General features: G+C 39.2%; 1 protein-coding gene across 2 annotated transcripts in view; it reads left to right on the top strand.

The window, feature by feature from the left end:
* LOC132101274 (contactin-5) overlaps positions 1–22,326 on the top strand; it is a 205,368-nt gene that overhangs the window by 44,356 nt on the left and 138,686 nt on the right. For both annotated transcript variants that reach the window (XM_059506093.1, XM_059506094.1), the window contains exon 2: positions 14,478–14,681. In XM_059506093.1, coding sequence (XP_059362076.1) covers positions 14,478–14,681 — 204 coding nt within the window. The remainder of the gene's footprint in view (positions 1–14,477; positions 14,682–22,326) is intronic.

Below are 22,326 nucleotides of genomic sequence, written 5' to 3' on the forward strand. Positions count from 1 at the left end.
ATCGCCGCCTTCCACTGCCGTTCCTGCTGCGCTATCTGGCGCCCATATTCTTTACATCCTTGTTCTGTTATATCCTGTGTGTGTGTTCGCCCTGCGACGCACATTCACAAAAGAGCTGCGTCTTTTTAAAGATGCCCTCGTGCGGCTCGTGCAGAGCCCCGCTTAGCGAAGGAGATCATCACGTCATCTGTGTCTCCTGTCTGGGTGAGGACCATGCAGCGCTCGCGCTCGCTGACGGCGGATGCCCTCATTGCGAGTTAATGCCTATGGTGACTCTGAGGACTCGCCTGGCATCCTTCTCGAAGCCTGCATCATCCGCTGCGCCGCAGCGGCGTAAGAAGCGCCACTTGCAGCGCCTACCAGAACCGCCTCCAGCTCGGCCAAGCTCGCCGGTTCCCTCCACTTCGCCGACCTCCCCTGCATCGCTTCCCAATGCTCAGCGTCCGCTGCTTGCCGACGCGTCATCTGAGGAAGTGGATCTCAGGAAGAAGACACGTGCTCTCTGCTTGCTTCGGGCAGTGAGGGTTGGGCGAGCTCCGTGGACCAGCACCAGCGCCCCCTTCACGTTCCCGGCTGGATGGTAGCTATCTTCCGGATGAGCACTCTTCCTCAAGCTCAAAGCACGCCCCTTTTCTTCCTGAGCTTCACGAAGAAGTGGCGAAAGCTTGGGACGCTCCATTCTCGGCGAGAATCCGCTCATCTGTTTCGCCAGCATTCTCCACACTGGACGGTGCTAAGAACAGAGGCTACCTGTCACTTCCGCCGGTGGAACAGGCTATAGCATCGCACCTTTGCCCGCCCTCTGCTGGATGGCGGACTAAGGCGGCGTTGCCATCCAAAGCCTGCCGCATGACGTCATCGCTGCTCGCACGGATATTCTCTGCTGCTGGGCAGGCTGCGTCTGCGCTACACACCATGGCTACGCTACAGATTTTCCAGGGCGATCTTCTCCGCAAGCTGGATGAGATGGGACCTGAAGCGATCTGTCTCGCGGATCTGAGAAGTGCTTCGGATCTCTCCCTCCACGCTACTAAGTCCGCTGCACAGGCCATGGGACGGGTTATGGCTTCCGCTACGGTGGCTGAGAGGCATTTGTGGCTGACGCTTTCTGACATCAAGGAGTCTGAGCGCGCTGCGTTTGTGGAGTTTGTGGAGAGATTCGACGAGGACCAGAAAGCTTCGGAGGCGTTCAAGCACTTCTTGCCTAAGCGCTCCAGTTCTGCAGCTAGCCGCTCTAGACCGGCCCCACAGAGCTCTCAGTCACGCCCACCGCCTCCTGCTGCGTCATCGCGACAGCGTCAGCAACGCAGCTCAGGACCCTGCACACAGGGCCTGCGCCCATAATGTTGACTCAAGTCGGTCGCTTCTGTAAAAACGAGGCCCGTGCACGTACATTCTGCACAGGCAGACAGCGAGTTGAAAGTGGTAAATGTGCACACATGCAGCCCACGGTTACTCGCAGATATATCGAGTCCCACGGGACCCGCTCAGCCTCCCCCCAGTCGGTTAAGCGCCGGAACGGGGTCGAGGAAGAGCGATCTGCCCGCTGTGATCAGCGCGCTCCCCGCCTCAGATGCGCAGCACACTCGAGCGCCGCCGTTGCCCAGTCAACAGAGCGCGCTTCGCATCCAGCCCTTAGCCATTCATGAAGATGCATGGTCAGCACTTCCAGGGGTTTCGGATTGGGTGCTAGGCATTATGAAGAGAGGCTACTCGCTACAGTTTTCTCGACGCCCACCACGCTTTTCAGCGCGTGTCGAAACTATGGTCAAAACAGAAGTAGCACACATACTTCGGGCCGAAATATCAAAACAACGCTCAAACACTGTCAAAAGATGCTGGGTCTCATGGCCTCAGCATCTCCGGTTCTGCGGCTGGGCCTGCTCTGCATTCGCCCCCTGCAGTTCTGGCTGAAGGCTCGGGTGCCGCGCAGAGCGTGGGCGTCTGGCCGGCTGCATTTCAAGGTCGATCAGAGCTGTGTTGCGGCTCTAGCACCTTGCACAGCGAACGGCTGGTACCGATCAGGTGTAAGCCTGGGGACTTCCCCGAGTGTGAAAATGGTGTTGACGGACGCCTCCACTTCGGGATGGGGAGCGCTGCTCGAAAGCAGACGTCCTTTGGCCTATGGTCAGAACGGGAAAAGGCCCATCATATCAACTGCCTGGAAATGCTGGCAGTGGAGAACGCGCTGACGCGCTTTTGTCCCCATATCAAGGATCACCACGTCGTAGTCCGTTCGGACAACATGTCCGTGGTGTCCTACATAAATCGCCAGGGCGGTCTCGGGTCCCGAAACCTGTGCAGGCTGACGGAACGCCTCCTGGTTTGGGCTCAGCGCAACGTGTGCTCGCTGAGAGCAGTGCATGTGCCAGGACTGCAGAATCTGGGTCCAGACAGGCTGTCCAGAGGCAATGTTCCTACGGGCGAATGGTCTCTACACCCGCAAACAGTCCGGCTGTTGAGGTGGTTCACCCCTTAGTTGTGAGGTGACGGAGGTCCTCTCCTTCCTACAGGAGCTGTTGGATAAGGGCAGAGCCCCATCCACGCTCAAAGTTTATGTGGCGGCCATCGCGGCGTTTTCTGAAACGGCGTCCGGTCAGTCAATAGGAAGGAACGATTTAGTCATCCGGTTCCTCAGAGGAGCTAGGAGGCTGAATCCTCCCAGACCTCCGTCAGTCCCTATGTGGGACCTCATGGCGGTTTTGGAGGCCTTGAAGGGTCCCCCTCTTGAGCCTATTCAATCGGTTAGCCTTCAGCATCTGTCGTTCAAGACAGTGTTCTTGTTGGCTCTCGCTTCTGTGAAGCGTGTGGGTGATTTGCACGCGCTCTCTGTGAGCCAGTCGTGCTTGGAGTTTGGGCCCAATGACTCAAGGGTCATACTCAAACCTAGGTACGGTTATGTGCCAAAATCCCTCAACACACCGTTTCGGGCTCAGGTTATTGCCCTGTCTGCCCTGCCGGTGTCAGGGGAGGATGGAGACTCGAGTCTTCTTTGCCCTGTCAGGGTTTTAAGAGCTTATGTGTCTCGCTCTGCTGCCTTTCGGCAGACGGAGCAGCTGTTTGTCTCGTTCGGTGGTCGTTCCAAGGGAATGGCTGTTTCGAGACAGACTCTATCCAGATGGATAGTTGACGCCATAACGTTAGCTTACGCTTCCAGGGGCCTTCAGTGCCCGTTGGGCGTCAGAGCACACTCCACAAGAGGCGTCGCCTCGTCGTGGGCGTGGTCTACTGGGATCTCCTTGCAGGATATATGTATGGCGGCAGGTTGGGCCTCGCCGTCTACATTTATCAGGTTCTATAACCTGGATGTCCCCGCCTTGCAAGCAAGGCTGTTGTCGGTATAGTCGAATCAGGACCCTGACGGGAATTCTGAGTTCACGAGCGCTATGCGCTGCCAACTGTTATATGGGCAGTATTGCGTAAGACCCGCATTGCCACATTGGTCAGGCCTTGCCTCGGCTGTGTGATGTCATATTACCGCATCTACGGATGCTGCTAGATATAGGACGGAGGGCTTTTTCCCTTTTCTGTCCTGGACTCTCTGTGAGTCCCTCAGGTGACTGTGCACTGTAAATCCTGGGCGTTGCTTCAGGTTTATTGGTGTGTGATCCCTGCGCGCACAGCGTTTTACATTGGGTTCCCGTAGCGTCTTAGCTAAGACGCAGTACGAGAGAGCTCTCGTAAGAGAACGTACTCGGTTACTAAACGTAACCTCGGTTCTCTCTAGAAGAGCGAACGAGTACTGCGTTCTCTGCCGTGCATACGATTCACTCTGGTTCGCTTCGGCGATGAAATAAATCAGGTGGGCCACACCCGTTTCGGCGGGGAGTGGCAAGAAGGGCGCGAAGCGCCCTTATTGGTCTGATGTTGCATCAGCCTGCGCTCGATAGGCTGTGCAGTTGCCGCAGAACAAGCCAATGAGCGAACGAGCCGTCTCGCCTATGGCTGTGTACTGCTGCAAATGCGCAGAAGGATAATTTTTTGCTTCAGTATTTCGTGAAAAGAGACTTTTCCCGTAGCGTCTTAGCTAAGACGCAGTACTCGTTCGCTCTTCTAGAGAGAACCGAGGTTACGTTTAGTAACCAAGTACGTTTTCTCTTAAGTGCAGAAACTGTAAGTAAGCTATCTGTAGGTTGTTTCTTTGTTTGGCAGTCATTACTTTTGCAATTATGTTTTACTCAGAAATTGCACACTTTACTTGTAGGTGTCATTATTAATTATCACTCGACAAATGGGGAAAATAGCTAAAAATAGAGAACAGCATGAAAGACTAAAAATGGTTAAAAGGCCATATTATTTTCCCTGCTATACACTTATAGTGTTAATAAAGATTTATTGCACAGATATATAATCATTTTAATATAATGTAATAATGCTCAGACAGGATGAAGCTGCATTTAAATGATATATATATATATATAAATAATTTTTTTTTTTTTTTTTTTCAATTGCATGATGTAGTTTATATATAAAGCATATTATATAAATAATTATATAGTTATTCTAATTATGTCACAAATATAAATTGCAACTAAGGATTTTTTTTTCTAGGAGGAGGAGCTTGTGTTTATGCAATTTATCAACTTGTTGTCTGAAATAATGTCAAATTGACAATGTCAAAATGTCAAGTTTACTGTAAACACTGATAATGCAGTGTGGGGTCAGAGGTGACTGTCAGTCAGATGTAATCTTTAAGAAGAGTTTTGGCTGAGTGACTGACTGTTGTACTCTTAGCAGGAACAGCTTCCACCCATCTAGAAAAGCTGTCAACAATCATCAGGACTGTCATGTACCCTTGGCACCTTGGAAGTGAAATGTAATTCACCAGTAGTTGTTCAAAAAGAGGTATCTGAGTTGTCTGAGGAAGTGGCAGTCATTCTAGATTTTCCACACCCTTCACCCTTCAAAATCCCAGATGTTGTACAGTTTTGTAAGGCAGCACTGTATTGGTGTTACTGAAGTACTCTGTTTTTAAACCTCTAACCCAAATAGTTTGCATGTGTGTTTCATGTTAAGTATCATTTGTGATGCAACAGGCATCATATATGTTATTGAAAAAAATATATAGTTCATATTCAAGAAGGAGAAAGGCCCAAAAGTACAGTTGCTGATATGGCCAAAAAGGAAGATGAAATTCTGATAGCTTGTAATGCAAATCAATTAGATCTTTAAATCTGTATAGAAGACTATTAACTGTAAATAAAATGCACATACATATCAGTTGTCACTCTGGATCTCCCAATAATATGTCTTAGTAAGACAATATTCACATAATGTGTCTTAGTAAGACAAAATTCAAATGCTTAGTTTTATGATGAGCACTGTATTTTTATTTTCGGGGTCAAACATAGAAAGCAGTGCAACACAATGGTGATTGAGATATGTACAAATAAATATTCCTCAAAAGCCTGGTACATTATAATTGAAACTCACATTTAAACATGACAGATTGATAATCAAGTAAACCTGTGTAAAGCTGCTAACAATGTAAAAGTTATTCTTGCGTTTACTTTATTAAAATCAGTAAGTAAATATGCAAGTACGTGAATGAATGAATGAATAAGCATAAAACATCAGAGGGCAGAAACTTTATTAACTTTATTAATTCAGCCCAAACCTTTATATTTACTTTACTACTAACTTAATGATCAACTAATTAAGTCAACGTATTAAATAAATAAAAAAAATAATACAAAAAAATGCAGATAAATAATTATTCTTATTCGCTCTTTTTTGGTCTTTTTAGTTGCATAATTAGTTAGGATTTATGGAGTGGCATGGATATGCGTAAGACATCTGACCCTATTTGGTAAGGAAACTGACTTTGTGCTATGATTTCATGACTATTTCCAAGTTTGCTTGAAATATCATCATGTAATGTCACACCATTTTCAATCCAGGGTGCCTATTCCTCAGGTGAACACTTGATGTATGTCTCTTTGATGCCTGTGCCAATGAACGTCAGTCTGTGTCAACACATTTATGTCATTTACAACTTGACTGGTTTTCATCCTTGCAGCTTTTTGCATTGATTTGTGAGCCAGTGTGTTTCCGCAGCTTTCGCTAGTGTTAACTCAGGGGTGAGTTTTGAATTAAATCTGCTGTGTTTTAGATGTGAAAAATATGGCTGTCAGTTTGTGTTAAATCGTATAATTAAGTATATTAAAAATAATGTCATTAAAAAAAGCATAATTAATCATACCCCCTGACCAGTAAACAAGAAGTTTTTCAACCAGCATTTCTAGCATGAAACATCACCTTATTGAAAGTATATTTTTGTGGATCCTCAGGGGCCTTTCACACTGCTTGTGTGTTTACAAAGAAAGCTGGACGGTGGTCAGTGGAATGCACAATTGTAGGGATCTTGAGGGGAATGTATATAAATTTGATCTCGATACTGCATGCTAAAAACAAAGATCATGTTCCATGAAGATATTTTGCTCATTTCCTACCATCAATATATAAAAATTTTACTTTCGATTTGTAATATACATTGTTAAGAATGTAATTTAGACAACTTTAAAGGCAATTTTCTCAATATCTAGATTTTTTTGCACTCTTAGATTCCATATATTCAAATAGTTGTATCTCGGCAAAATATTGTCCTATCCTAACAAACCATATATAGATGGAAAGCTTATTTATACAGATTTCAGGTGAATCACAACAAAAAAAAGACACTTAAGTGTGGTTTTGTGGTCCACGGTCACATATGTGTCTGGTTCTGGCAAAATGAGTCAGAATGTGCACAGTCTCATTTTGAGGTACAGGCAAATCTCAGTTTTGGTCGAATTTTAAGCTTTCACAAAAATGACTTCATTAAGCCCTCTTCTAGTGATATCAATGCTCCTGATAGTAATTAAATGTCTAAAATGATCTTTATTTGTAAATTTCCTGGGGAGTACGTTTTTCTCTGCTCACTTCTGGAAAGCTTCTGCTGCTTCTCACCACAAGCATAGGTCTACTGTTGCGCAAATTATTGTGCAGTGAAAAATTAATTTCAAACCCATGCTGATGAAAACAAAAGGATTGCGCTGACATCTGCAAAGTGCATATATAAGATTCACACAAACATAATCAGTTATGTCTTACTTGAACGTTTAGTGAATGGTTGGGGGAAATCTGATGTGTAACATTATATTTGATATATGCAATACAGTAGGTCTTAATATAGATCTGTCTCAATGTTAATCAAACGTTAAAAGAAAAGATGGAATCACTCGTTGCTCCTGATTAATCTATTGTTTATTTGCATTTTGTGTCTTATTTTTAGTAAAAAAAAAAAAAATAAAGACCTATTATTAAGAAAAGAACTGTGGAAAAATGGAACCTTCTGAAACTTTAACTCGATTTTTGAAAAGTTGCTAATTTCAACTCATGATACCAGCACGGGACATATACACTATGACTACTATGTTCATAACAGCTTTTTGGACTGGCTTTAATTCTGAATCACACTTTATTTCTAAGGTTCAGTTCTCACTATTAACAAACCATTAACTACAACTTTTGCCTCAATAAACTCCTTATTTGCTGTTTATTAATAGTTAGTAGTAGTTGTTAAGTCTAGGCATTGTGTAGGATTAGGGACGTAGAATATGGTCATGCAGAATATGCACTTTTTAAGTAATAACAAACAGCCAATATGTTAATAACAGGCACACTAACAGGGGATGTCGTGGCCTAGCAATAACATGACCCACTGCCCACTGCTCCGGGTGTGTGTTCACGGTGTGTGTTCACCTCTGTGTGTGTGCACTTTTGGATGGGTAAAATGCAGAGCACTAATTCTGAGAATGGGTCACCATACTTGGCTGTATGTCACATCACTTTCACTGTATGTCATGTCACGCTAATAAGCAACTACTGTACATAGTAGTGAGAATTTATTCCTATAATAAATAATTGCCAAATTCTGCATTTTATGAATGAATAATTGACATAATTCTTGGGACAGTAAAGAATAATGGTAACACTTTATTTTAGGGTCTCTTAACTAGTTGCCTATTAGCGTGCATATTACTAGAATATTAGCCATTTAATTGTGGTAATTTTTAGCATATATTAATGCCTTATTACACGTGACCTTATTCTACATCCCTAATCCTACCCAATACCTAAATTTAACAACTACCCTATAACTTTTAATTATTAACTATTAGGAATTTATTGAGGGAAAAGTCGTAGTTAATATTGAATAAGTGTTCCCTATTCTAAAGTCTTACCAGAATAAGAGTATAGTGACAATAACTAAAGTAAATATCCATTACTTTAATAACACCAGAAGGTTGTATTACAATTGACACAGCATTATTTAGTAAAAAATTTAAATCGAGGTTCAAACTGAGCTGTCAAATCTTCAATAAATGATAGTGGCTTTGAAATAAATGAAAAGAAGTGTATCTGGAGTGAGTTAAAATATTTGTTGCTTTAATCAGCTGGCTTATCTGCTCCAGCGAGACCGTTCTGCTTAGTTTGTTGTGCTATTTTATTTTCCATGGAGGTGTAAAGGGCAGTTTCCAATGACAAAAAAAGGTTTCAGTTGGTCATGGTTCAGTAGATGGACTGTCTATTTCAAATTCTTAACCTTTAACCAAGTCACTTTCTTTCCTCTTAACTCTACTCTGTGTGTTTTTAAAATGATCTTTTCTTTAATGCAATCTATTCTGAAACTGCTGTTGAGCTTTTCGTTTTAAAGGGATCATGTCATGAATATAAATAAATAAAAAATAAATAATTTCTTTAATCTTGTGAAATAAAAAACACATATACACAATATATATACACATATACACAATATATACAATAAATGTATGATGGTGAGTGAGTAATGTCCTTGGAAGCCCAATGGTGTTTTAAAAGTCCATTCAACTAAAATATTTAAATTGGTAAAACATTTAGAAAACTACAGCAAATTATGTCAATTAAAATATAACCATTTACTCCATGTATTACATATGTAATTTATTATTTGAGCATCATAAGAAATTGCTGTGAAAATAGTCATTATATTTTATTTTTAAATTTAGAGTTTAAGAAATTTATTAACTGCTGTCTATCAATCACTAAACACAATACAACACATAATAGCCTTTATTTAATAACAGTCTGCATTTCTCATACAGACTAAACATGCAGTCTTTAAGGGATAGTTCACCCAAAAGTTTTAATTTGCTGTTAATTGCCTAACCCTGAGGCCATCTAAGATGTAGTTAACTTTTTTTGTTCAACTGAACAGTAACGGAGATTTTTAGGTGAAACCATTGTCTTTGGCAATTCATAAACTGCACATCTCACATCTGCCAGCTTTTGAGAGTCAAATAAACATGTACAGACAAGACCAAATTAAACAATAAAAAAAAACCGGCAGCCACAGATGTGCAGTGTATGAATTGCCAACGATCCCTGTTTCAGATAAAAATTGTCTTTAGTTTTCTATTGAAGAAAAAAAATAAGTGACATCTGGAATGACCCGAGGGTCAGTAAAATAACAGCAAATTTCCCTTTTTAGGTAAACTGTCCCTTTAAAGTGTTCAAGTTGTCAAACATGACATTTGTAATACAACCGCAAAATGTATTGTATTATTAACCCTCTAGGGTCTAAGCGTGTTTTGGGGGCCTGGAGAAGTTTTGAAATGCCCTGACTTTTGTGATTTTTTTCAGTTACTTATAAACATATACATGGCTATATCTGAAAATACTGTATTCAGTACAAACTGGGCCAATATGTAAATAGCATGTATGTACATGATTGTGTTTTTGAGAATGCAACATTTATGCGTGGTTAGTGCAAAACTACAGTTTTGAAGTCACTAAAATAAGGTCATAAAACACATACAGAACATTTTTTCACAAGACTGTCAAATTTTGCCTAGAATTTTTGCTTCAAAATGATGTGAAAATCATCTTGTTGACTCACTCAAAACAATAGATTTCTTAAAATGTTCTAAGACACTTTTTGTTTCAAAAAGGCATACAGTATGTGAGTAGGCGTGATTGACCATGAATATTATTGTGATTTACACCTGAGAAGACAAAGGCCCGCATAATGAGCTGCAGAATGAGCCTTTCAGTCAGGTGTGTGACTGAGAGAGAAGATTTACAAGAAAGTATGCGAGGACAAAATAAATGTATGTATTTTTATATTTGTAGTTTATTTAGAATATATTTAATTATCCCACAAAATAATTTGAGATTCATTTGTGAGTGCAGTTGAACAATTTATTAGGAACAATCAAAGCTGTCTTTCAAAGCTGAATTTTTAGCATCATTACTCCATTCACATGATCCTTCAGAAATATTTCTTATATTCAGATTTTCTACCCCTGGTGATTTGTGAGGGAATTGCAGGGGGTTCGTGGGTTGGTATGCCTGTGAGTTAATACCATTAACGAATTACAGTGATCTCCATAAGTTTTGGAACAGTAAAGACAAAATTGCTTTCTCTGCTGTGGAGTCATTTGCAAAGATGATTAAAAGATGAATATGTGACAAAACTACAGAATGTCACATTTTATTATTAGGTCTTTCGACACATATACGATACATGTTTTACCAAATAAAAAGGACAGCACCTTTAGAGTTCATCCCACTATTTGATGTGAGCATAAGTATTGGAACAGTTGAATTTAAGGCAGATGTAAAAGATTGAAAGCTAATATTTAGTTGCAGATCCCTTGCATGCAATCAGAGCATTGAGTCTGCAACCCATAGACATCACCAGACTCTCTGTCTTATGCTTTGAAATGCTTTTCCCCAGCCAATTCCAACTGTTGCTTGTTTTGGGGAGTTTCTGTCTTTAGTCTCCTCTTCAGCTGGTGAACTTAATGTTCAATCAGATTTAAATCTGGAGATTGATTTGGGCATTCTAAGACTTTACATTTCTTTGCCCTGATAAAGTCTTTGACTGAACTTGCAGGGTGTTTTAGGTCATTGTCCTTATCCAATTTGAAGTGTTTTCTTATGAGTTTGGTGGCATTTTCTTGAATACTGGTAGCCAAGATGATTTTGTTCCCTTCCAAATTCATTCTGCTACTGACATCATACATTAAGTCATCATTAAAATGAAGAGGTCCTGTTCTAGAGACAGCCATACACGCCCATGCCATGACACTACCTCCACCAAGCTTTACAGATGAGGTTATATGCTTAGGATCATTTGCAGTTCCCTTTTTTTCTCTGCACTCTGTACTGTTCCAAAACTCTACTGGTTCACATTTGTGAAGAATCTTGCCTTTCTATATTTGGTGCTGATCAGAGGTTTGCATCTTGCTGTGTAGCTTCTGTAATTCTGTGTCAAATTCTCCTGCGGACTGTAGATTGACAGAGATCACCCCAGCTTTCTGGAGGTTGTTGGTGATTTTACAGACATGTATTTTAGGATTCATTTTCACAGCTTTCACAGCTGATCAGGTCGTTGTTGGTGGCTGATGTCGCTGGTAGTTTCCAAACTCTTAATTTCTCCATGCTCTTTGTTTTTCCTATAGTTCTAATTTACTTCCTCTTTTCTTTTAGTATCCAAATTGGTTGCTTTTCTCTGAGAGTCGGCTTCCTCGTCGTCATCCTGGTTTGTGTGTGTCATCATAGAATGCAAGACTTAGAATGCAGAAGCAATGCATATAACATTGTAAATTAGAGTAATATGAATTTTTCTAATTTGTTTAGTGTAATAATAACAATAACTATGTAAATACTACTAAAATACAAATGTTTTTAAAGTGAAACATGCAAATGTACCATTAAATAATTGAAATATTTACTTCAAATCTCAGGGGTTCAGGTACATAATTTAGGTCAAAAGGGTATAGAGTATGTGGAATATTAGTGCACACACTGTAGCTCAAGCAGATCAAAACACACAAGCAGTGTTGAGGTAATATAATATTAGCCACCACAGACATTAACTCGGATAGGATTAACTTTTTCAGAAAAACTAAGTTCTGGAAAAACACTAAGTTGTGAAAAAACACTAGGTAGTTTGTAAAATTCCATAGATTTGTGAAATTGAAATGCATTTAAAATACCAAAAGTAGGAAAACTAGTCCTATTTGAATATTTTTTATTTATTTATGTTTTTGCAGTTCAGATACTTTCACATTCAGCCTTTCATGACAGGAGTGACTATGACTCAGTTTTCTGCTGTTAAAATCCCTTAGCCATTTTCTTGACTTTTCTTGGTCAAGCCAAGATGCTTTGTTTTTCTCAGAACCCGAAAAAAAGCAGAGTCCATCCATAATTGAAAATGTCTTCGGTTTCGAAGCTTAATTCCACGAAATCAACAGGTCTTACAAAGTTCAAAGTCCACAACAAATCACCTCAGAAACAGTCAAATGGAATGTCGTACACAATCCTTCATGCATCTGTTGACGTTTTTAAAGGTAATCCATGAATGTTTAAACAAGTACATTTCATATGCTATGATTTAAAGCTCCCAATATCATAACAAGCCCATGGTAACCTCTTCTGTCTCATCTGTCTGTCTGGATTTCTCTACTCCTCCCTCTCCTGCCCATCTCTTACACACAATTCTCACCACTTGCCTGTCCATCAAGAATTCAGCCAGCCATCCATCTATTCATCTTTCTATCCATCAAATTTGGTAACTGCCTATATTTATTTCTATATGGATGCTTTTTTCTGTTGATTTCTGTGTAGGCAACTGTCTAGACACCTGTCTGCCATTTTTGAATCAGTTGCCTCTCTTCTTTAAGCATCTGAAAGCTGGGAGTAACATTTCTTTGTGGGTTTTTTCTTCTTCCTTTTTTTCTGCCTAGGGATGCATTCACATTTGAGACAGTTTTTTTTTCTCTATGTGAGAAAAGGAGCCCTCAGTGTAGCTCTCAGTCTCCAGTTTTGAAGCTATATTCTAAAGGTTCAAGACAGCAAAGGTCATATTTTGCAAGTATTAAAAGGTCTGTCTTTAATTAGGACCTCATAAATGTCAGCTCACTGATTCGGGAGGCTTTAATTTCTAGAGGTTACTTCCCCTCTCTCCGAGCAAGACAGTCTATAAACAATTAAGTGCCATGCGAAGAATTAAGCATTTAAGTTGTCATTTGTGGGGTTGTCCTCATTACTGAACATTGCATCTGTGAGTTTAGTCAGATGGCTTGGTGCGTTGGCGCTTAGTCACTTTGCTAAAGTTCTAATTGGCAAAAAGCAGAATGAGGAGATTTCAGCAGGTGTATAATGACTCTTTAATTAAGATATTCAATAAGTCCTTCCTCTTTTGGCACTGTTTTAACACAAATGGACAATTTAGAATCATTTGTAGCAATTGTAAATCCACAGCATTGATTGACGTGATATAATAGAGAATTAATTTGACTCTGTGTGAGTGGCATTTGCAATAGAACATGGCAATGTTCATGACACATACACCTTTTTGCAACACTAATTTTCCCGTAATGAGAAAAAAGCAACAACATAAGAACAAGGTGTCAAACTGTCAGCCTTTCTTTTCCTTTCCCAGTTTCACATTTGTCTTTCAGATAGAAAAAAAAAATAATGACTTGCATAAATTAACCCTATCTGACAGATCAGATGTTCCAGTGAATAAATTAATTAATAAAATTGGTAATTACTTTATATATAAAAATAAACATTCAATTTATTTATTTAAAAAAAAGGTGACACTTTATTTTTTTTTAAAGCATCCATGTTACACAATGCATGTACTTACTATTATAATAACAATAAATTAGATTTGTAACTGCAATGCATAATTACATGCAAGTAACCCTAAGCCAGACCCTAATCATACCCATGTAGTAAGTGCATGTAGCTAATTAATATTACACAGTACTTAAATGTATATTTACACTGTAACAAGGACACTTGAAAATAAAGTGTAACCAAAAAAAAAAAAAAAACATATTCCGCAAGGATTCATTAAAACGATCACTTGGAAAAGCAATAAAACAATATCAATATTCTAAAATGACTGAGTTTGTTACTGCAGTAATTAGATATTTACATTTTCAGACGAAATGATTACCTAAGATGTTCTGAGATGTTTAAAGTGATTGCTCTGAACTCAATCTCTCTCTCTCTCTCTCTCTCTCTCTCTCTCTCTCTCTCTCTCTCTCTCTCTCTCTCTCTCTCGCTCTTTTAGCCTACACAAAAGCAGAAATTAAACCATAGTGACATGATGTGTGGTTTGGATGGGAGTGGTGGAGGCTCCACAGTTCCACGGTTTCCACATATTTATTTCACACATATAATTTGAGCAGTCAAGTCACAGCTTGACGATCAGACCGTATAGTGTGAGCACCTTAATCATGAGCTTTTGCTTTATATCACAAGTGATTCTTTAACAAAAAACATTGCTGAAATCAGTGAAGTGCTGAAGTTTAGCATGTACCATATGTCTAGGGGTTTGTTCAAATCCTTAACCCTAAACATGAGCAATAGCAATCCAGCCTGGCATTATGAGTCTGAAATTTTAGATGTAACAGCTCCCTCTGTTTTATTTTCAGATTTTGCTAGAGCCGTTGCCGGGAGACCTGTATCATATGCTGCAGTGTTGCGGATGAAGGCAGACAGTTCCTCATCTTCCTCACTCAACTCCAGGATGAGGTTAAGGAGCAACCATGGAGTGGGATCATCTAGCCAGGACTGGCCTCCGTTTTCCAGACACAGATACTCGGCCCTAAGCTCACAGGAGGACTACAGGAGTGAAGGTGAGAAGGAGGCTGAATCACACAATCCCATGCCAATTCACAGACGCATGCTGAGCACTTACGAACTAACTCTCACAGATCTGTGTTCTCGTCATACTGGAGCGAATGAGTTCTCATTTTACTTCTAACTAACTTTAGAAGTTTGACCTTATAGTGAGTGGATCAAATAATGGCATATAATATGCCTTTTTTGTTCTGTGCTTTGGACCACGGCTTAATCATAGGGCCATAACTAGCTCTGTTTGCTAACTCTCAACAGTCATCTTTCTTATCTTGTTGCAAAGATGCTAGTCAACAGAATATACTGTGTTTTGAACTGTGCAAGGTCAACACTTTCAAAGATTACCTTGGTCCAACAGCTTTTCCAGTTGGGTTTTGATAGTCCACAAGCTAGACCTGCCCCAGACCAGCACTAACCAGCATTTAAGACCTGATTTGAGTTTCTGGGGCCTAACAAGCAAGGACTGTGTGTTGGAGTCTTGTGTAACATTGAAAGCGACCTAAACATCTCACCAATTAATCATGTCTCTATTCAGTTAGAGTTGACGGGGACCCTGGCCAAAAGGAAATTCAACAGGGATCATTGAAACATCGCTGCACTTCCCAAATTCCCAGCTTTCAGTCAGCCTGACATCTGATGGATGCGGTTGTCACTGGGAGAAATATGTATTTCACAAGAGAACAAGAAGCCTGTATTATAAAAGAGACCTTTACAAATATAATTACTTATGTCAAGGAAATTATTCTGCAACTTTTGACTGTTTAGGTTATTTGAAGGACATTTACAAGTTCACACTTTGGATTAAGTGTTTTTGACATAGGACCCCTTAAAACAAACAGTTCAGGTACAGCCAGATTAATGTGGTTGCTTGGCTAATTTTTATTGGTTTGTATTTGGTTAAAGATGATCAATAGCTATTTCTCACAAAACCAGAGTTCTGACTTTCAAATCCATTTTCCCTCTTTTTCTGCCCCTTTGTCTGAAAGACATATAAAACAACCATGTTTTTATGTTGTTTGGAAGAGGGTAAATCTAAAATGGGCAGTAAATTGGAAGAGAAAGTTATGCTTTCAGTGCATCAGTGTCCGTGAATGGTTGTATAGAAAACATACAAAAATTAATGCGGGTAGACTTAAAAAGCCTGTTTGAATTTATGTATGTATTTATTTATTTTTATTTTTATTTTTATTAACATTTGATTTAATAGATTTGCTTTTAGCCAATAGATTCACCAAAGTCACCAAAAAATTGAAGAGGTTATCAAGATTACAAAGATTACTTGGTTATCAGGAAGTGTTTAACAATGCATTCGTGGTTCAGTGGGAACAGATGAATTAGTCTGATTGGGTCAGAATGGGGTCACGGGAACTGTCTAATTCGAGATTATGCAGTCAGTACCCCCAACTTCTCCAGATCACCACACTCCATCGGTTTAGAGGTCATCAAGGAGATGGCGGAGAGCCAGAACAGAGCCGCCATGTCATTGAGGTGTGTGCCGCTTCCTACGCCACACCGTGAGGACAGAGTAATTGTCAGTGAGATGTGTCCTCTCTGTGTAACCCACACTCTTCAGGTTGTCATGGAATTGTAATGCAGAAGAGCTCATGGGGGGTATGCAGGGCTGCTGTTCTCCCAGTGAGGCTGACGGATCACAGAGCGCCTATGAGATGACTGATTTCTGTGACATTATCAAGCTGCTAAATCATAAAACACTCAACTTTGCACCATACTGAGACTGCAAGCTGCTTCTGACAAGCTGCACCGCATCGCAGACAGATAGATACAACATTCTCTTCACATACCCTACAGTAATTCTCAGCTGGCTCTATTTAAAACTCACAACTTTTGTTCACTGCGTAAATTTGCAGTTGTTAATAAACAGCTCAGTGTGATCTCACAGCTGAAACAATAGTGGCCTCACATGAATATTACGGATGCATATAAAAGTCTTAAAAGTGTGTGGGCAGAAGTAATTATTCCCTTCCTACATCTACTGTAGCACACTGTTCTTTCTCACATATGGAGTGCATGATAAATAACAGCCTACTGTAGAGTACTGTATATACCTGGATTTGTGTGTGTGTGTGTGTGTGTGTGTGTGTGTAGTAAGTAGATGTACTTTTGTGCTGTTAGATCGCTATTAGATTCCTGTACTCCATTCGTGACTGCAGACAGCTGAAAATAACAGTAAATGCAGTTGGAAATGCATAAATGGCTTTTGATAATGATAAACTGTGATTAAGTGGGTTTGCAAGTTGGGGACACAACTCTGTATAATGACATGGGTATGACACAGGTATTACAAGGAGAGATGACTTATGAGGACATAACCCAATATCCCCATTTTTCAAAACGCTTATAAATCATACAGAATGAGTTTTTTTGAGAAAGTAAAAATGCACAAAGTTTCCTGTGAGGGTTAGGTGTATGGTTGGTGTAGGGCCATAGAATATACAGTTTGTACAGTATAAAAACCATTACGCCTATGGGATGTCCCCACTTTTCACAAAAACAAATTTGTGTGATTGTGTGTGCGCACGTGTGTGTGTGTGTGTGTGTGTGTAGTAAGTAGATGTACTTTTGTGCTGTTAGATCGCTATTAGATTCCTGTACTCCATTCGTGACTGCAGACAGCTGAAAATAACAGTAAATGCAGTTGTAAATGCATAAATGGCTTGTGATAATGATAAACTGTGATTAAGTGGGTTTGCAAGTTGGGTTGAATGACTGAATAAGAAATGAGGAGTTAGGTTCTGTCAAAATGAACTCAATGGATCGGTTGACAACTCATTCACTGACTAAATCAATGGAAACAATTATTGACTGATAAACTCACATACATACAGTATCGGTCAATGCAGTTTCTGAGTAAAAATATTCACTCACTGATTTGGGGAAAGCAGTTTGAGCTTGAGCGTTTGAATCACTAAAAGCCTTATTTAATTAATAACTCGCTCGTTGAATCAGTCAAGTGGTTCTTGAGTTAACCGCTCTCTTGCTGAATGAACTGGTTGTAATCTTAGACTGTAAAAAAAACATGTGATGTCACCTGTAGATTTCCGAAGAGCGTTTTTAAAGCTCAAAGTGGGCGGAGCAGGCCACCTTTCCCAAAGTTTTATTTATTTATTATTATTATTATTATTTTAGGTAGTTTTAGTCATGCTAATGTATGTTCAGGTGTTTGTTTTTCTAATAAGTTTGCTTTTAGTTAGTTATTTAATGCTATATAAACAGGCTGTGGTGTCATAATTGTAAGCTTGTGATTGGGTCATTGATATTGCCCCTTTTTTGTTGAGTTAGAAGCACATACTTTTAAATATAACACTTAGGCATGAAGTCACTCTCTTTAACTGTATCTGGCTTTAGCTGTTAGGCCCTTTGGTACATCATTGCTCATCAGCCAGGCACCAGTATTTAGTAGTATTTAGAGTAGAGCACTTTTTTGCCAAGCCCCTGTCACTGTCCCCACACAAACTGTCAAGATCTGGTTTTCTTCCAGTTCTCAGATACCACACCACAGTACACTCATTATAAATATAGCGTGGGCCAGTGGAGAGACCTTGTTTTAGATGATACCTGAACAGGCTGTACCTGCTTAAACTGAGCTGAACAATAGAAAGAGTGAACCGCGGCACTCTACTGTAATTGCTTTTCAGCTTTTAGACATATACAAAGGCTCCATGATGTGCACTCAAACATGTCACAGCCTATCTGTGAAATTGTGTACTGCCATGAGCACTCCCTGTTTAATAGTGAGGGAACGAACGGTTGATTAAACTCTCAAAGGCATTCACTAGGCAGGAAATCTGACGCCTCAGGCGAGGTTCTTCTCGCTTGAAGAAATGGTCCTTGTTATTTGAGGCTTTTGTTTAATTTGAAAGAAGGATGCTTTTGATGGTTGGTCATCTCTGTGTCACACGGCCAACAAACCATGAAAGAAAGAATACAAAAAAGTTAAACTGGAACAGTTTCCTGAATCCTACTGGCTTGTCCTTGATACTTTTGCCCAACAACAAAATACTTCATGTTTTTCCAAAACATTTAAGGAGAGGGATCACCAGTCCTGTCCTCCAGCTATGCTGTATTTCTGATTAATTTACAATTCCAACGAGTGGTTTGTTTCCAACTGGAGACCCAGTCTGCAGACAGGAGACTGAACAAATTACTGTTTCCTCTCTTCCCAAGGAAGAACAGCCACTTTTTCCAGTCACTTGATCATTTCTAAATGGTGAGAAATATCATGCTGTCTCAGCTACCAAAACTAGGTTAAGGGCCTATATGTCTGTTAGATGGTGGAGTTTTGTTAGTAACAAACATGTTTTTAGACATGGTGGTAGCATGTTATTTTTTGAAGCAAATTTGACTATGAATGCATTTCTGTATCATTGTATAAATCAGTGTACCACAATTGTATTGCAATCCCTGTAGCTGTATTATAAGCACTGTAAATAAATGATATGATATTAATCACTGTACAATGGTAAAAGGGATTTTAGAGAGGTTGTAATGCTGTATTGTTAAATATTGTTAATTCTGCAGTAGCTGTAAATGCTATGTTTATAATAATTATTCGATACCACTGGTATGCGTGACATTGGCTACTAAAAGATGTAGTTAATTCAAGTAGAGTTGTTTTACACTGCACAGACCCCTCATCTGAGCAGTAAATATGCTAGAATTTATACAGAGGTATGTTTACACAGACACACATGAGGCATAAATGTATTGACATGGTTTCACAACAGCTAGAATCCGTGGATCAGAGATGAATGTTGAATTGCATGTACTCGCAGGCTGATTGTCATGACAGAGCCGCTGACAAAGTAGATTTTACCAGATCTGCTGCTTTCTGTGATCTGAAGAAAATATTTATTTTCATCCTTTGACATCACTGCTTGTGGATGGGGCCCTGTCTTATAGTCCACACAAAAGGGTTTGTAGTATGCTAGTGATCCACTGTAATATCGTAATTGTATCACCAAGTGTCTTCTTTAAAATGTTCTGTGATTATTAAACATTGACAAATTGCTGAAGCAGTTATGAAATGTGTTGACACTGTGGTTTGCCATCATAATAACACACTTTTTTAATGTAATTGATAGATTTACTTTATTATCCCCTTAGGGAAATTTTGTTGCTTGCGTTTCACATGCACATGTACAGCACCGACAATACACATAATACAAACATAATAGAGAATAAAATAAAATAAAACTAAGAATAAGATACACACAATCAACCCTGAGACCTGCTCAGTAAGCACCTACAACATAACCTTTGTTCAACAGTTTAACTGCTTGTGGCAGGAAGGAGTTTTTCCCCCTTTTTTTAAAAATCGCTGGCATCCTGAATCTTCGCCCTGAAGGTAATTTCTCAAAGTTAACAAACAGGGGATGCCTACTGATTTTTGTTGCTTTACTAAGGCATCTGTTTTGGTAAATTTGTTCAAGACCTCTCAAAGGGATACCAATTATTTTACTCGCTGTACTCAAAACTTTCCTAATCAAACTCTTTTGTTTCATTGTGGCATTTCCAAACCAACAGGTGATACAAAATGTAAAAACACTTTCAATAAAAGAGTTATAAAAAACTCTAAGGATTGAGACGCTTAATTAAATGACATCATTTTCCTAAGGAAGTAGAGTTTTTGCTGTCTTTTTTTGTTCACAATCTCAGTCCGTTTATCCCACCTCAGTTTATGATGAAAGACAACCCCAAGATATTTATACTCATCAACACTCTGGATTGACTCCCCTTTGATATTGGTTACACTCAGTGAAGACTCCTTCAAAAATCAATACACATCTCCTTTGTTTTTTAAATATTTAACTTAAGGTATGACATGTCACACCAAGAGATAAAATCATCTAAAACAGGTCCGTGACTGTCCTCATCCCCCTTTAGTAGACTAACTAGTGCAGTATCATCTGCAAATTTGATAAGAAATCTACCTGAGTGGGCACTTATACAGTTGTTTGTGTATAATATAAACAGCAGGGGTGAGAGGACACAGCCTTGTGGGGATCTGACATTAGTCATTTGTTTCTCCGATAATGATCCACCCACACTCACTCGCTGTACTCCGTTCCTTAAAAAGTCCCGCAACCACATAATCAGTCCCCCATCCAGGTTAAACTTTGTGGTTAATCTTTTAACCAACCCTTTTGGCAATATAGTATTAAAAGCAGATGAAAAATCAGCAAATAAGATTTTTACATGTTTTTTAGACTCTTCAAGATGCTAATATACAGTGTTCAACAATGTTAAAATTACATCGTCCACTCCCTTATTTGGCAAACTGCAAAAGGTCCAATATATGTTGGGTTTTTGACACTACATACCTTTTAACAAGCCTTTCAAAGCTTTTAAACACCAAAGAGGTCAGTGCAATTGGTCGAAAGTCACTAAGATCTAATGGTTTATTGATTTTTGGAAAATGTTTAATAGTTGAAGTTTTCCAGATAGTGGGTACTATGCATTGATCTAAAAATCTTTGGAATAGTGAAGTAAAAACTGCAATCTGAAATTGTGTAGCAGTAAGAATGCATTGTGCCTGAGGCCTGGCATGCACACAGAGAAACTGGATTCATTGTGTTAGGTGATGGCTTGTATCCTCAGAGAAAGGGCAATATGCAGTATATATGAACACAGATTATGAGAAGGTAATGCAGAAGTGAGGTATCTGTAAGCAGAAAAGCAAATATTACTGACAAGGGTGTATTTAACCACATCAAATCCCAAAATGTGTACGTTAACTACCATTTTTTTTATTTATTTATAAGGGCAACACACATTAATCCATTAATGTAAAAGTGACAGTGTTAGCCAACATTTAACTGCTGTCCTTTGGCAAGATGTTTCAAATTCAGTATTCAGTTATTTTATCATCATAATGTCTCCATTTACTTATTTTGAAATATATATATATATATATATATATATATATATATATATATATATATATATATATATATATATATATATATATATATATAAATAATAATAATGTCACACTTTATACATGAAAAAAATGCCTTTTTATTGTGTTGTCAGAGACATTTGTGTTCTTCTCTCTAAGAATGATCCCCAATTACACAAAGCTTGTCTAAGCTACACAGATCTGTAAATAATTCACAGAGACAGAGGATGATTGTTGAGAAGAGGTGTTGAGGAGACGGAAACGAGCCAGGGAGCATATGGGCTGAGTGGGAGTGTTTGTTCAGGGGAGAGCTCTTTAATCTCAAAGGCCCACAGTCAGCCGAGAGGCAGCCGGAGGACAGAGTGTTAGAGTGAATCGAGGGCTGCTTTACAAAAAGATTCTCTTTTGTTGTTAGTACAGATGCACAGAAAAATCAGCTCACAACCAAATTGATCAAATTAAAATTTGCTATTAGCTGAATGAAATTAGGATCTCATCTTTCACAATGTTGGAGGTTGATTGAGGTTAGATGTGAAATCATATTCTTTTGTTTAAAGTCACATGTTGGGTATTACTTTTTAACTTACAAAACAGAAAAATAATGTAGAGTGTTTTTTTTTTAAATCCTAAATAAATGTTAAGATTTTGAACGTAGCATTTTTACATTTTTTAAAAAAAATACATTTAAGCAGCGTATTGTTATTATTCATACTTACATTTTGAGA

The sequence above is a fragment of the Carassius carassius genome, chromosome 23 (genome assembly GCF_963082965.1).
Source record: "Carassius carassius chromosome 23, fCarCar2.1, whole genome shotgun sequence".
NCBI lineage: Eukaryota > Metazoa > Chordata > Actinopteri > Cypriniformes > Cyprinidae > Carassius > Carassius carassius.